General features: G+C 42.8%; 1 protein-coding gene across 2 annotated transcripts in view; it reads right to left on the reverse strand.

Annotated features, from left to right (window-relative positions):
* Positions 1 to 15749, reverse strand: part of NT5DC2 (5'-nucleotidase domain containing 2) — a 67288-nt gene that overhangs the window by 46202 nt on the left and 5337 nt on the right. Inside the window, exons 1-4 of one of the 2 annotated variants that reach the window (XM_030569078.1) lie at positions 15308 to 15424; positions 5505 to 5689; positions 2911 to 2985; positions 1174 to 1229 (exon numbers count right to left, since the gene is read on the reverse strand). In XM_030569078.1, the coding sequence (XP_030424938.1) occupies positions 1174 to 1229; positions 2911 to 2985; positions 5505 to 5549 (176 nt within the window). In that variant the 5' untranslated portion in view covers positions 5550 to 5689; positions 15308 to 15424. Of the gene's footprint in view, positions 1 to 1173; positions 1230 to 2910; positions 2986 to 5504; positions 5690 to 15307; positions 15425 to 15749 lie in introns of those variants that run through there. The other variant, XM_030569077.1, reaches the window with a different exon arrangement.

Raw genomic sequence — 15749 nt, forward strand, 5'->3', positions numbered from 1 at the left:
TGTTGTATATTGCAAACAATAATGCACAACTGTTATTGAAGGCTGACAGCAGTAGTGAAACTCTGCAGAGTATTTATTTTTGGGTACCTGTTTCCTATTTGGGGGAGTTGAGGCAGGGGGAGAAGAGACACAGAGGGGACAATCAATACTGAAGCTTCACCATGCTCCCTCAGTGTAAATGAATTTCTTGCTTAACATTGGCAAATATTTGAGGTGCTTCATTTGGGAGTCACTAGCCCAAAGAAGAGTTTAGAAGTATGGTGGGGATATCAGCCATTAGTTGCCTTCATTTGGAAAAAAATATTTAACTATTCCAGCCACCAAAAAAGTAGCAAAATATTTTGCCCTATGTTCTCTGAAGGGCTTTAGTTTTTGCTTTGGAGCATTCGTTTGTTATAGTGCTCTGTATTGGTCTCCTTGCTTCTAAAAGGACAGTCTTCAAGTCTCCCACGGAAGTCAGTGGAACTTGCTGGTGCTTATATAACTAGACAGGATTAGGACTTGAAAAGCTTTTATATCAAGTGTGTCACTCCAACTGCCAGGATGCAGCAGGTAGTGAACTCAAGAGCAGCCAAAGTAACCCGTGTGCTACATACCAATGCTCTATTCAAGGACTTCTGGCCCACTTGTTTAAGAAAGGCACTCCCTATTACTTAACTGGGCACTTGACTCAACTTTTTCCCACTCAAGAAAAATGCCTCAGTCCAAATGGAGTTAAATCCATATCCTTATTTTCACCTCCAAACAGCTTTCTTTCCAGCATTGGTGAGCATACACCTGTTAGGACAGGTTTTTTTCCATGTATGGACAGCTCTACAAGAGTTAGTCTTTCCCTAGTCCAATGATTTAGTCAGAAAAGTTGCCTTAAGTAGACTGCACTGCAATCTGCAGACTTAGTTGGTTAAGTGATCAGATGCATCATTGTCCATAAAAAAAATTAATTACATTTTCACTCCCACACTTGGCTCCATATGCCTGAAAAAACCACAGCCACCTGTAACTGCATGTCAGGCAACAGCTTGGAATCATTACTCAGCAAGTGGAGACAGGATAAGCTAGAGAAGGTTGCTTTCCCCATTTGAAGTTTGACTTTTTTAAAGATGTGAGACTTTGCACTCCATCTTCAGCATGAACCCTTGGGACATTTAGTAAATGCATTCATATTTGACACACCTATATGCAGTCCCCAACTGGACATAATGGAAAGCATCAATCTTCATCAGAAGACTCTGTGAAGAGAGAACAGTGAACAGTCTTCATTGGTAGCATTTGGTATACATTTATTCAGGAAAAACAACAGATTAAGTTTACTGATGTCCCAAAGAAATAAAAAAAATGAATTCTAGTTAAAACTAACCTAATCTGAATGTATTTTTAAGTTGTGCTTAAATCACTTTTTCCTTCACTGCAACATTTTTGAAGCATCACAGGGAAAAACATCAAATTACCATAAACGGAAGCATTACATAATATTACATTCCAATTCAGGGACCTATTTCAAACTTTTTCAGGGAGCTGCAGGTGGAAGAGGGATGGAGTACAGCAGTTCTTTAACATTAAAACAATCCTTTGTGTACACATAGCAAGGGAGGGGCTTATGTGTAAGAAGATCTATAACAAGTCACATTTTACTTAAGCAGAACTAATAATTCAAGTTTGTGTGTCAAATCTTATTTTCTTTTTACTTTTTTACTCCACGCTCAAGTTCCCATTCTTGAACCAGAATGGGAACATCAGACCTTCCCTCTTTTTGTACTGATCTTCTTTAGTCACAAGGTATGCCTTCTTTTTCATTCCCCCACGCATTACACAATAGTCATAATGGAATTTAACCAAGTATAGCCTCTGAGACTAACCCAGTACCACTCTGAGAATCAGAGATAACAGTGTGGTATCAGAACAATTTGTCCCTTCACCATTATGAGTGCAGGTTACGTTGTTCCCTAATGTTCCTAAACTAAAAGGCACTCCCATATCTAGCATACCACCATATTATTGTCAAGCCTCCATTCCCACCTTCTTAACAGGAATATGCAGTTATGCTAAACCAAACAAATAGGCAGTATGCTCCTTTTGCACAGGGCTTGATTTTCAGGTGGTTTGAAATGAGAAATGAGGCAGCCCACACTACTACCCACCCATTGAAAGGAAGAGTTTACTTGGCGTCTGAGTGATGTGTGCTCTTATTTCAGAAATCTGTGCTTGGATACTAGCAAGCAGAAGACAAAGTTATTAGACAATCTCTCCTGCTGCAAAGCCAGAAACCTACATTCAGGACAGACTGTTGCCATAATGTCAGTTTCAGCATTACATCTTAGCTTGGGCAGAAGAGAATAGAGTCTGGAAAATCTAAAATGTCTTCATTCCTCTTTAAAAGGGTGCATTCTCTAGTTATACTGAATTGATTGAACACACTTAATTGGTTCAGAAATAACCAGACTATCAAAATAAGACTAGCTTGTACCAGTATTTGTCTGTCTCCCTACTGACTATAAGCTGTTTAACTGCAGCACTTTGTGTGCTCCTAAGCCTCTCAAACATTACAGGGCTTCAGAAGGAATATCTTGAGAAGCTACAAAGCTTAATGCATTGTTCTGGCCCTCTATTTCAAATACTGGAAGTAGTGAAAGGAAAAACGATTTTACAAGATATTAGAATACTGAAAGAGAAAGAATTAGAAAGAAAAGACACTAGGTAGCCAGCCTTTTATATTAGTTTCATTTGTCCCAAGGAGCTTACAATCTAAGAAAACCTATGCAGGGACAGATACAACAATCCCCAGTGCATATTCTTCTGAAAGCTGTTCTATCAGTTGTCATTACAGGAAAGAGATGGGACCCAGTTATGTGACAAGCAGAACACTACCGTTCAAGGGAAAGCAAGTATGAAATTTAAATTTGTGTCATTCACCTTCTGCACATCGTAGTGAAGCCCTCTGATGGCGAATCCTGGAAGGTAATCATATTTCTTGAGTCCTTCTGGATACTGGAAAATATTTCATGAGAAAGCAGTTAGTTCAGTGAAGCTGTGCCAGGTATTTAAGAAAGTTTTCCAGTTGACAAGAGAATTAAAAATTTGACATACTGAATCAGTCCCTGTAGCCCATCAAATCCCAGTACCCTCCATCCAACAGTGGCCTAAGTGAACCAAAAGATGCCAAAAAACTGTAATGCAATTGCCAAAATTTGGGATTCTACAAACTGGAATGTTTGCTTGGGCAACTGATCCCTAACTCCTACACCAAACAGCTGGTGCCCTAAAAAGGGTAACTGTATCTTGAGATGAGCTTGAAATCCACTTACTAAATTCATTATATAAGTGAGGTTTTTCCCAAAGAGTGAGAGAAAAGGCTATACTAAGCCACCAATTTCTGAATGATTTAAACTTTTGGAGTTTCATTTTATTTTAATTAAAAAGAAGCTATTTCTAAATCTTTGTGCATATTATCATTATCTTCAAAATTTGAAACACCTCAGGGCTTTCTTCTCAGGTGCGCAGATAGACAATTGCATTGTATTTGCTGTTGGTCAGCGCTCTGAAGCAGCCACCAAGCAAAAGTAACATAGCTGAAGTCTTTTCTGAGCAGCAATGAAAAGAAAGAAGCTTGTCAGTTTCATACTGCTGCAGTTTGGGATAAAAAGCTTCGCCTCCGCCCCCGAAAAAAAAAAAAGCCATAGGCAGACACTGGAGCTACTCCCTGAGGGACAACACTCCCCCACTCCTTACACATAAAAAAGTTATTAAGAAGGAGGGATAGGGCTAGGGGGCTTGAAAGAGGCTGATGAATCAGAGCTTTCTACTGCCCATGCTTTTTCACTTAATCACAAATAGGAAGCTGACAAATGTGTAGAGTACTACTAGAGGGAGTGGAGTTTCAAGTTTCAGATACTTTCTAGCTAGAACTCATGCTAGACAATGAGATAGATATCCTAATACCCTCCACCCTTCTCAGCATCTGGGACTCTTCACAATAGTGTTCCCCCGGACCCTGCAAATACAGATTCTCTCCCGCCCTAGTCTTTCACAGCTACCTGTGGCTAATAAGTGTCTGCGGGGGGAAGGGATAGTTCAGTGCTTTGAGCATTGACTTGCTAAACCCAGGGTTGTGAGTTCAATCCTTAAGGGGCCACTTAGGGATCTGGGGCAAAAATCAGTACTTGGTCCTGCTAGCAAAGGCAGGGGACTGGACTTGATGACCTTTTGGGGTCCCTTCCAGTTCTACGAGACAAAATATATGGAGAAATACCTTTATTCTCCCTCCCCTAAAAAAGCCCTAGTAACAATAGATATTATCAGTCAACATCACACATTCCCCATTTTAAAATTCCTGGCATCTGTCATCCTACTCCCACAAATTCTACAGACTGCCTTTTTTTTTTTTTAATTGTCAATGATTTACTTATAAGCCATAAGTATCTTGTCAGATGCCACACCTCTGTTAGCCTGCAATGAGCAGACTATTCATTCTGAAGGCTTTAAGGGTCCTATTCTGTATGCATTATTCTGTACCCGTCACTACGATATCAGAGATCCTAATATGGTAGAAGATGTAGGCTGGAATTCTTTAAAAAAAGAGAGAGAGAGAGAGAGAGAGAGAGAGAGAACACCAGGGAGTTAAGATGCCTAACTCCTCAGGCTGTTTTGAAAATCCTGGCATAAATATACTGGTTCTTTTGATAATTTTTTTTCCATTTTCTGGAAGAATCCTCCATCCCAATTTTAAATAGATTCTTACAGGTCGTCTTATGTCCCACCACTTAGTTTTGCTCCACTGTGAAAGAATGGGTGAGGCACAGGGTTCGAGGGGTGGGGGGAAGGAGAGAGAGAGAGAATGAATGGACCTGAAGCCCTAAAATGACTGGGGGAAATGTCATCGCAAAACCATTGTGTGACATGGTATGGGCACTAGGGAAAAATATTGCAGTTTCAGCCACACACCTATAGAAATTTGCATATATTGAAGTACCCAGCTTTGTATTTCTTTTCTTAAACACAGAAAGTGCTGCTAACTTGTCAAATAAAACAAGACAAGAGAACATATATATCATATCATTGGATGCGCCTATTTAAGAACTTAGTCTAGAAAACTTAAGTCCCATACAACTATTACCTGGCTGATACTCTAACTATAAAACTAAAATCACCTGTTTCTAGGGCTACATGGGCCCATCATTAGCCCAGGACTGGCTATTGCCCATCTTCTGATTTGGGGTTAGGAGGATATGTGGTGGCGATATTTTTTGTGTTGTTTTTTTAAATAGTGGCAACTCCTTGAAGATGCTCAGACATTTGCAATGTTACAATAAATCCCAAGGGAAATGGATTAACAGACAGTTTGCCAGGTTCATGAAATATATAATTACATAGCTATCACTACAATAGATAATGTACATATACACAGTGGTAATAAGCAAATTTTCCAGAGAATGCTTTACTAAGAGATTTTGGAGAAAAGAAAGCAGTAAGATTAATGAAAGAAACCCATCCTCTTTTCAGAAGCTTACCTTGTACTGTTCAATTAGTATGTCTCTGGCAGTGTTGAATATCATAGAGTGCAATAAATTAGAGTACTGTGCTAATGTATAATCATAATCAAAGCCATAGATCTCAACATCTCTCAAGCTGATCTCATTATTTGCGTAGATAGCTGCAGGGTTAAGGAGATTGCAGACTCCTGGTGGAAGAAGATCTGGAGGGGGGAGGGGAGGGAAGCCATAAATTAAAATCTTAGTTTTAAACTGGAAGCAGTTACTTTGTAAAACAGTGTTCATTTTTCCCCTCCAAGGAAAGGGATTTGTAATCCTGCTGTCAAAGTTTAATATAAAAACTACTAAAATATTTCTTCTCATGAAAAGGCATTATAAAGTTTCCAGCCAGGCCTAGTGAACATGGCAATTGTTTAAAAACAGCAAGATTAACATTTAGTGATAAGATGTAAAACAATGTTATTGATTTTCTGATCTACATAACATTAAAACAAAATAGATTTGAGGATTTAATCCTGCCAAATTTCTGGATCACAACAGCTAGCCACCTGTAGCACCAGCTGGACATGCTGTGTGATAGGTAACTGTGGTATGTAACTTCATAAAATATATCCTTTTATTCATACTTTGACATCACAACAATCTAGACATCAGTTGTAAGAAGTCCAGAATGATTAAACCAAAGATCTAGAAGACTGTCATCCACTTGCCATGGAACTAGAAAGACTTCGCAAAAGAGTTATTCAGATTTGGGCTGGTTAGTTATTTTGTTTTCTCTACTCTTACTTCACCCTCTGCTCCTCATGCACACTGAGAAAGATAAGCAGATTAACACACACACACACTAAGCTCCTAGAGTGCAGTGCTGATAACAGATTGTTTATCAGAGTGAAGCAGAGAACCTACTGCCAAAACAGATCTCCCAGACCTTACAAATTTTCTGTGACTTTACAGCAAGGTACATTTTAAGTCAATCATGAGTGCAGTGTTTAGCTCAGTTGTATAATGACAAAAAAGTTTTTAAACAGCTTAGTCATTCTGAGTTCTTATATATCCTCCTTCAACTGGCTACTATGACACCACACTGAGGCCTGGTCAACACTAAGGGGCGGGGTCGATGTAAGATACGCAACTTCAGCTACAGGAGTAGCATAGCTGAAGTCAAAGTATCTTATTTCGATTTACCTCCTTCCTCATGGCACGGGATCGATGGCCACGGCTCCCCCTGTTGACTCCGCTACCGCCGCTCACTCTGGTGGAGTTCCGGAGTCAATGGGAGCGTATTCAGGGAATCAATATATCGCACCTCTAGACGTGATATATCGATCCCTGATAAACCGATCGCTACCTGCCGATCTGGCGGGTAGTGTAGACATACCCTGAAGCAGGGCAGACACCATCTGAAGCTTGCCATTGTCCACAAACTGTCTTCACAAGATGACCAACCGCAATAAGTGCTACTTCCTCACATAAGGCTCCGTAACTTTGTGCGTGGGGGCAGGGAGAGGAGGGAAGAGACAGGGGACACAGTATAGCACATTACTCACTCCCACCCCCATAATTATATTTAGGTGTTCTTTTCCCTTAGAGATGGGTCTCTGTTATGGGTTCCATTCCGGAGCACTCCTATATGCCTCCCATTCACTTGTGGACACACCAAACCTCAGTGTTTGGCTATTCCAAAACCAATTCTGATTCTCAATTTGGAGTAAATCAAACTCTATTGTACATTAGATAGTGGCACTGGCTAGTTCCAATTAAGACTTAATCTGTTACCATTACAGAAAATGGTGAGGCTCACTGCTGTATTATCCTATGTGAAACCCACAAGTGCACTTATTGTTTACTCAGTAACATACAAGTGATCACAGTAGCAGAATATTTAGACAAAGCAATACTTGAGCTATTTTTAAGGTAGGAAGGGGAAACCAACATTATGAAAATGTACCTCACCTCTAGTCAGAACCCCTCTCCCAGATTAGTCTGAATTTTTTTATATTGCAAGAACTGCAGCAGAACTGTTACAATGGAAAGCAAACCTCTGAAGCTGAGTGGATGGCTTGGTGGCTACAGAGCAAAAACAACAGCTCTCTTCCTGCTTCTAAGCTGGAGACAGTTTCTGGAAGAGGCTGAAGAGTGTGAATGCATTTGCAGATACAGAGTCCTTTACTATCTTTAAATAATAAAAAAAAAAATAATATCACAGAGCAATGCAAACAACATTTCAGAGGACTGTTTATGAGGTGACAAATATCTATGTTTAGAGAAAGTCTCAACAAGCCCTTTCTTTCTGACCCTGAAAACAACTAAGGTGACCAGACAGCAAATGTGAAAAACTGGGATAGGAGCCTATATAAGAAAAAGACTCAAAAATAGGGACTGTCCCTATAAAATCACTGAAGTGCATGAACGTGTGATAGGCGGACTTTCATGGCTGGATGACATAAGTTTTTGGAAGGAAAAAGGGGGGGAAAAAAAAAAAGGCAAAAGGACCCACCCAGCTCTCACCACAACAGGATCCAAACCTGCAGAGGGGCGAGTACCTTCATCTCCTGTAGAAGTCAGGGTAAAACAAACTACTATGCAAGATTGCACCACACATCCTGTGACACTTCGGGGTTCAGCCCAGACTAGTGAGAGGTTGGGTCACCACCTGCCCTGCAACTTTGCGTGCCTTAAATGCTATGCTGCTATGGCTCTCAGCCCAGACACCACCACAGCCAGCAGACAAGCACACAAGTCGTGCTCTGATTTCTACCAACCAGGTACTGTTTGCTGAATGATCCCAACACCCTCCCAGTCCCAAATTCCCTCAGCACATTCTGCCCTGTGACACTCTGCTGGATTTCCCAGCATTGTGAGTTGCTGAGATACTCTTCTCAGCCCCCAGCAAGTGAAAGTTTCACTGCTCTAAGCTCTGTGACAACTCCTTGAAACACCAGCTTGTCAAACCATCAAATTAGGGCACAGGTGGGCAAACCACAGCCCATGGGACCGTCTTTCCCAGCCTTTGAGCTCCCGGCCGGGGAGGTGAGCCCCCAGCCCCTCCTCCACAGCCACATGGGCAGTGCTCTGGGCAGCACTCTGGGCAGCGGGGGTGCATGCTCCTGCCGAGCATGAGCAGCATGGTAAGAGGGCCTGGACTGGGGGGCAGTCAGGGGACAGGGTGGTTGGATAAGCATGGGAGTCCTAGGGGGGGCCTGTTAGGGGGCAGGGGTGTGGCTAGGGATTGGGGCAGTCAGGGGACTGGAAGAAGGGGGGTTGGATGGGGGTGGGGTCCCAGGAGGGGTCAGTTAGGGGACAAGGAGCAGGGCGGTTGGATGGGTTGGTGGTTCGGAGGGGGGGCAGTCAGGGGGCGGGAAGTGGGAAGGGTCAGATATGGGGTAGAGGACAAACTGTTTGGGGAGGCACAGCCTTCCTTACCCAGTCCTCCATGCAGTTTTGCAATCCCAATGTGGCCCTCGGGCCAAAAGGTTTGCCCAACCCTGAACTAGGGAGTGGGACAGAGACAGCCTCTTGGCTATAAAGACACAGGGGCTGAACCTCAAAAGATAAGCAATTGAATCAACTGATTGTATACAGTATTACTCTATTATAAAAGTGTATCAAGTAACAGGCTTTCATAAAAGACCTGACACTCTAGTGATTAATATCACTGTGAAACGTATTCATCAACACAATGAGGAATTACGGATCCTCACAAATAAGATTTAAAGTCTGTGACTAAATACAGGGAGAAACAGGTTCTTTCCCAGACAGGAGGGAAGGCAGCTGTCTACCTGTCTGCAATGTAAATGAAGCATTACAGAATCAAAACAAACAAGCCCTATTTACATACAAATCAGCAAGAAGATGGGAAGCCAAGAAGAAGAGAAGAACAGCAGGAAACCTACGTGCCTCTTGAACCAATGTCAATTAGCTTGGTCTGGGCTTACTTTTCAAAGAACATATTTCAAAAGTTACTGAATTATTAAAACAAAGGGAGAGAACCCCATAGTTATCCATCACTTGGGGGAATCAAGGGGACAGAGCTTTTGAAATCACAGGAACACTGAATCCTTCAACCCAGTGGGCTGAAGTCTCTGGAAACTGAATATAGGTGAGATGCCTACTCAGGCAAAGATTGCCCCTTGCTGAAGTTAAGTTTTAGTTTTAGGCCTAGACTACACTAGAAAATTAGGTCAGTGAAAAATCCATACCTGAGTGTCAGTGTTAAGTCAACCCAAGTGCCCGCATAGACGGCGCTAGGTTGACAAGAGTTCTTCCATCAAGCTAGTTACTACTTGTTGGGGAGGTAGATTATGTACTCTGAAGGAGAACATCTCCTTTCAGTTTAGGTAACGTCTACATGGAAGTGCTACTATGGTGCAGCTGTGATACTGTAGCATTTTAAGTGCAGGCACATCCTTAGAAGCAGATTTTTACTGTTAGTTTGTAACCATTTTTCTCTTTACTCCTTTTACTTGATATCAGTTAAACCTGACTTTGTTCAATAAACTTTTTTACTTTCACTAGAAACAAATTCAGGGTTGCGACTGAAACGAGTGTTTATCAAATCCCAGTTAAATTACTGAGCTGCAGTGTACTGTCTCTTTAAAGGAGCAACAAACAACTTCTGACTGTTCCAGGTGGGGGTGGGACATGGCAGGGAGAAGTCTCTGGGGAACTCAAGAGTTGGGGTTCACTGATGGTTATCTGCAAGGCAAGATGTGTGCTGGCAGAGTCCTGAAGAGTTTGCTGGCAAGGGCAGACAAGCTGGTGTGTCAGGGAGCTGTCACAGAGCTTAGCAGTAGCAACATTCTCACTGCTGAGGCTGAGAAAGATAACAGTAATTCACAATTGTGGGCAGAGGCAGTGCTAGCCCACTGGAGGCCTAATCAGGAATATTTTGGGGTCTTTCCCCCTCCCCACACTAAAAAAAGAGAATGGAGGCTCCCCCTGAGCTGTTTGAGGCCCTAAGCAATTGCTTAGCCTGCTTATGCCTAGCACCAGCATTGCTCTGGGAACCTCAGCAGTGTGTCACAGGGCAGATGGTTTGGGGGAAAATTTGGGACTGGGTGGATCTTGAGGTCACTTGCAAAAAAAAAAAAACCTGGTCAGTAGAAGTCAGGGTGTAACCTGCATGCTTGTCTGCTGGTTGTTGGTATCAGAGCTGACAGCCACAGCAAACTAGCATTTAAGGTACCAAGAGCTACAAGGCAGGCAGTGACAACCCCTTGCTGGTCTGGTCTGAATCCCAAAGCATCATGCATCCCTATATCCCCTTTACTGTAACGCCAGATGTAGACTGACTTCTAGCTCTGCAACTACATAGTGCTTTGCTAATTACATCCAGACACATGGGATGGTGTGGGAAAAATATGCAATCCTAATGCTTGAGCCGTGACTCTGGGAGAGGAGGGGGCAGAGTGTATGGGGGGGGGAGACACTCTCTAGCTATCCAGCCAACAACTGTCACCAAGTTAAAAATAAAAAACTGTTGGTCCTTTTTGAGGTTCTCTAGGCACAGGGAGCAAGTTTTATGTGTGTGTGTGTGTGTGTATATATAACTGGAGTTGGCCAGTTTACCAGGCATCAAGTGTTTCCTTGAAACCAATCAGTTTCAGATATTTCTATCCCATCAAGCCTACAGTGCCACATGGCCTCTCTGGTGCTCTCCCATCCTTATGCTGGGCCACTAACTTTATTCCACTCCAACACCTTAGATAGTCACCCATGCCATTGGCACTCACATAATACATGTCCACCCACCTTATTTAAAAGTTTAAGGGAACCAGTGCTGTAGCAGAAAAACGTTTCCATTTTCACCTTATTTGCCACAACCACATTGCGCTCCGCACATTCTCTTCTTGGATCTCTTCCCAAAATTACATCTCAGTGCAATGTTTTCACCACACAACAATATTTAACCATTCAAGTAATCATACTATGATTTTTCCTCTTTCCTAAAATACTCCTCTCCCTCTTCAACCCCATCTTTAGTTAGAGCAAAGAACAGTTGCAACATCCTCACTTGGCTCTGGATAAAGAGCTTTTCCTCTACAACATACGTGTTTGATTGCATCTTAAAACAAAAGCTCCAGATGCCACCTGAGATGCCCATTGAAGGAAGGCTGTGTACTGCACAAACACATATTAGATCAGTGCCAGGCCTGTCATACATATCAGCTTCATTATAAATCATTTTGTCTTTGACAAGGAATCATGCTCAGCTTCACCTCATGGCCAGCATAGTTGCCTTGCTCACCAGATGATAAAATGATAGTCTATAATGTACCCAGATAGCAAGCTGTTCACTGTTATAACGAACGTGGCTCTGATACTCACAGGCCCCACATCAAGCCATCTCAGTATAAGCTATCTCCCCACCCCCTGAGCAGGATTTCCTGTTTCTTCTAGGAAAATATCAAACCTTTAATTTTACATTTGAAACAGCACTCCAAACAATTTAACAGCTGTTCTTAATCACTAGTTAACAGGCAGCTCACTCTGGTGGACTTTCTGTTTAGGTTCCATTTGAAAGCTTTTCCAAGTCAGGTGAATTCAGCTGAAATTAAGAATTAGTGAACTGTGTTTTGGCAAAATAACCACTAGTCCTAATTCCCACCTTCCTCCTGCTCTTTAAGGTGGAGTCCCAACACATCTGGCACTCTCCCTAGCAGGCCCACATCAAGACACTTCAGGGCTTTTCTGTATCCTATACCCTACCTGAAGTGAACCATGCCTCTAATGGGTAGAGGGAAGTACTGAGCTTTTTGAGAGAGTCATCCATCCTGCATTATATAAATATTTGTTTTATATTCTCCTTGTCTTGTGTTGGACTCTGCTAGATATTATAACAGAGTAAGACACTGAGTGTGTACTGCTGATTGCACACGAGGAACAGGGATCTGAGTTCCATTAGGAATCATGTTTGACCAATTACAAGCCATGAGGTATAGCTCTTTCAAATTCTACTATGCTCATGGAAAGTAATGGAAGGTGTACATGTATGTCAAAGCATATCTGAACACTAGGCAGTAACGTCCAACCTTTTCAGTACAGGGGCTGAACCTATTCAAAGAGGTCAAGTTACTACAGTCAATACTCTGGGACACGTTCTTTGTCCTATACAGCTTCCTTTGTCACTCTCCGACAGGGGAAAGGGAGAGAAAACAGCTTCAAGTTGCCTGCCAGCACGGGGAGTCTCCAACAAGTACAAGCCATATCTGCTCTAAGGCTGGGCAACAGACACAGAATCAGGGAGCCATAATTGGTTGGTAGTTCTCAATTTCTACCCTCTCTCCTGGGCTGTCTCGTGTAGGGAGGGGAGTCATCCTTGGGTCCTGGCAGAGTCAGTTGAGTCCATATCCTGTTCTCCCTGGCAGGGAAGGCAATGAAGCAGCCAAAAGCTCTCCTGGAACTGCTAAACAGCTGTAGCAGTGAAAAGACTCCAAGTCCTAACAACATCCCCAGTTCAGATAAGCTTTGGCAGGGGGAAATTGGGGAGGGAGCACCCTGAGCAATGGGATTAATTCAAACTCTTCAGTTTAAAAATTGCATAGCCTGGCTCAGCGAACACATTTTCAGTTCATGATCAAATACAAATGTTGTTCTTAATATAGTCACTCTTGAGGGTGACAATTTTGAACCTCAATAGCTACAATTGGCCCCAGGGCTGGAGTTTGAACACCACTGCACTAGGTGAAAGGCTCACCATATAGTAGGACAGAGACTAGTCCTACAACATGCACTTCAATCATGGAGGTCAGCACCAGAAAAACTTCATTCCAGGACAGGTCAACATTATGTTGCTCGGTGCCCAACAGCTATGAACACATTTAAACAGGTGATGCTTGGAAAAAATGAATGAGAGGCTAGAACAGGAGAAACTCAAGTGGAAAATGGCCCTTCCAAAAACAGGAAGCCTGCCAAAAACAGGGCTGCTCCTTGTACTGAAATCCTGCAGCATTTTGCAGTTAGCAGCAATATCATAGTTAGTCACTGTCTAGTCAGCATTTTACGCAGGCAGTGAGCGTATGACTTAAGAGAAGCAGTATCACTGTATGGGCAAAAAGAGCAAACTCCTGAAATAAAAAAAACCTCCAGAATTTGCCTAACTAATGTATTACAACTGCTACTAACTCTGCTGTGGTTAGGGAAGCAGTCACATTGCCATGTTAAAACATGACTGCTCAAGGACTTATAAAATCAACTCATGAATATACTCCCTGTGATGAAACTTAGCGTACATACTTCAGCCAGAAGGCAAGGCTATTGGTTAGATGCTTTTTCACACTTATGCAATCACCAAAATGCCTGCAATACCCTTCACTCCTAAATATTGCAAGTCTTCTGAAATACTGAACAGCTGCTAGTGCTAATTTAAAAAAACCACTCCCAGGTTCTAACTTGCATTGCTCTTGCACAGCAATGTTCCACAACTGTTACAGATCAATGATACCTAACACCTAAAATGAGAGCACAGTTGTGAATAGCTGCGCAACGTATTGAAAAAAAATGAGTGAAAAACTTCAGGATCTCATATGACCTATGTTGACTTGAAAGATGTCCAATCATAGTAGGTGCCAAATATTTCCTGCAACGTGTTGTGCATTTTCAGCTCCCATTTTTCTCCAGTGGTAGATAAAAGTGCTCAGTAATCCAAAGGAAACTCTCAACACTTCAGTGTCAGACCCAAAATGTTTTAAAAAGACAGTCCCTATACCCCCCAAGGAATTTAAAATGCCATATGCATTAGCTTCCAAATCTCATATGTTTAGTACCAAGTAATAAGAATAGTGATAAGATGCACTATATTTGCCATAATTCTCCTCCATTTCCCCCATTAAAAAGCACTCTGCGTGCAAATTATTTTTTTGCCTGATATTCAATCACCTGCCTCAAATATGCATTAATAAAACCCCAAGAAGTGTCTAGTTTCATTATTAGTTCCAAGTACCTCTTTTATTATTTTCCAAAGTGGTGTTTTGTAGGTTTTACAGCAGCATCTGAAAAACTTTAAAGTACCAGTAACTCCTCGCTTAACATTATAGTTATGTTCTGAAAAAATGCTCCTTTAAGAAAATGATGTTAAGCAAATCCAATTTCACAATAAGAATTAATGTAAATGGGGGGCGGGTAGGTTCCAGGGAAATTTTTTCACCTGACAAGACTATACACACACACACACAAAGTGTTAAACAAAATTTGATACTGTACATAGCAACTATCATTGTGAAGCTTGGTTGAGGTGGTGGAGTCAGAGGGTGGAATATTTCCCAGGAAATGCCTTACTGTTAAATGATGAACTAGCACTCAGCTGAGCCCTCAAGGGTTAAACACACTGTTGTTAACGTAGCCTCACACTCTATAAGGCAGCACCAATGGAGGGAGGAGATATAGCATGGAAGACAGAGACAGATGTGTGTGTGTGTGTGAAAGATACACACCATATGTGAGAGAAACACGCATTACTCCTTTAAGTATACTGCCTTTTAAGTAGATCAGCAAGTTAGGACAGCAGCTGCCTCCATCCTGAGCCCTGTCATGTCTTCCCCTTCCCACTACTCCTCCACAGAGCAGGGAGGATACCCTAACATTAAGCACCCCTCTTCCCCCACCCCTCCATACAGTGAGCAGGAGGCTCCCAAGAGCAGCTCAAAGGCACAGGGCAGAATCAGCATACAGCAGTGGGTGGAGGGACAGCTGAACTACCCGGCACTTGATAGCTTGCCCAATGGCATAGCCAGGTTCAGTGTAGGGGGAGCAAAAAACAAAAAAGGCGCACCCCTGGCTTCTCCTCTGGCCACGCCCCCAGACCAGACTCCCCCACCCCCTACCTTCTCTCCTGTGCTGCCACCTGTCCCCGGCTCCTGTCCCAGTGTTTGGCTGCACCGGCCAGCAGGCGCAGCTTTTGCGCCAGCCTGCAGCCCCGCAGCTCCTCCAGCTGTGTAGGTGACAGTGCCGGCCAGCAGGCGCCGCTTCCGCTGCCACTCCGCGGCTCCTCTGGCCCTGAGGGGAAGCAGCTGCTTCCACCGAGCCCCACCAGCTACGCTACTGAGACGGCCAGGCCACTGTCGATCCACCCTGGTTCCAAACCCCCACCAGCTAGCTCCAATAGGCTGCTCTTTCTTCAAGCAGCGGACAAAGCAGGCGGCTGCCAAACAACATTATAAGAGAGCATTGCACAACTTTAAACAAGCACGTTCCCTAACTGATCAGCAACAAAACAACATTAACCTGGATGACGTTAAGTGAGGAGTTGCTGAAGTAAAAAAAAAA

Source organism: Gopherus evgoodei, chromosome 7 (genome assembly GCF_007399415.2).
Source record: "Gopherus evgoodei ecotype Sinaloan lineage chromosome 7, rGopEvg1_v1.p, whole genome shotgun sequence".
NCBI classification, from domain to species: domain Eukaryota; kingdom Metazoa; phylum Chordata; order Testudines; family Testudinidae; genus Gopherus; species Gopherus evgoodei.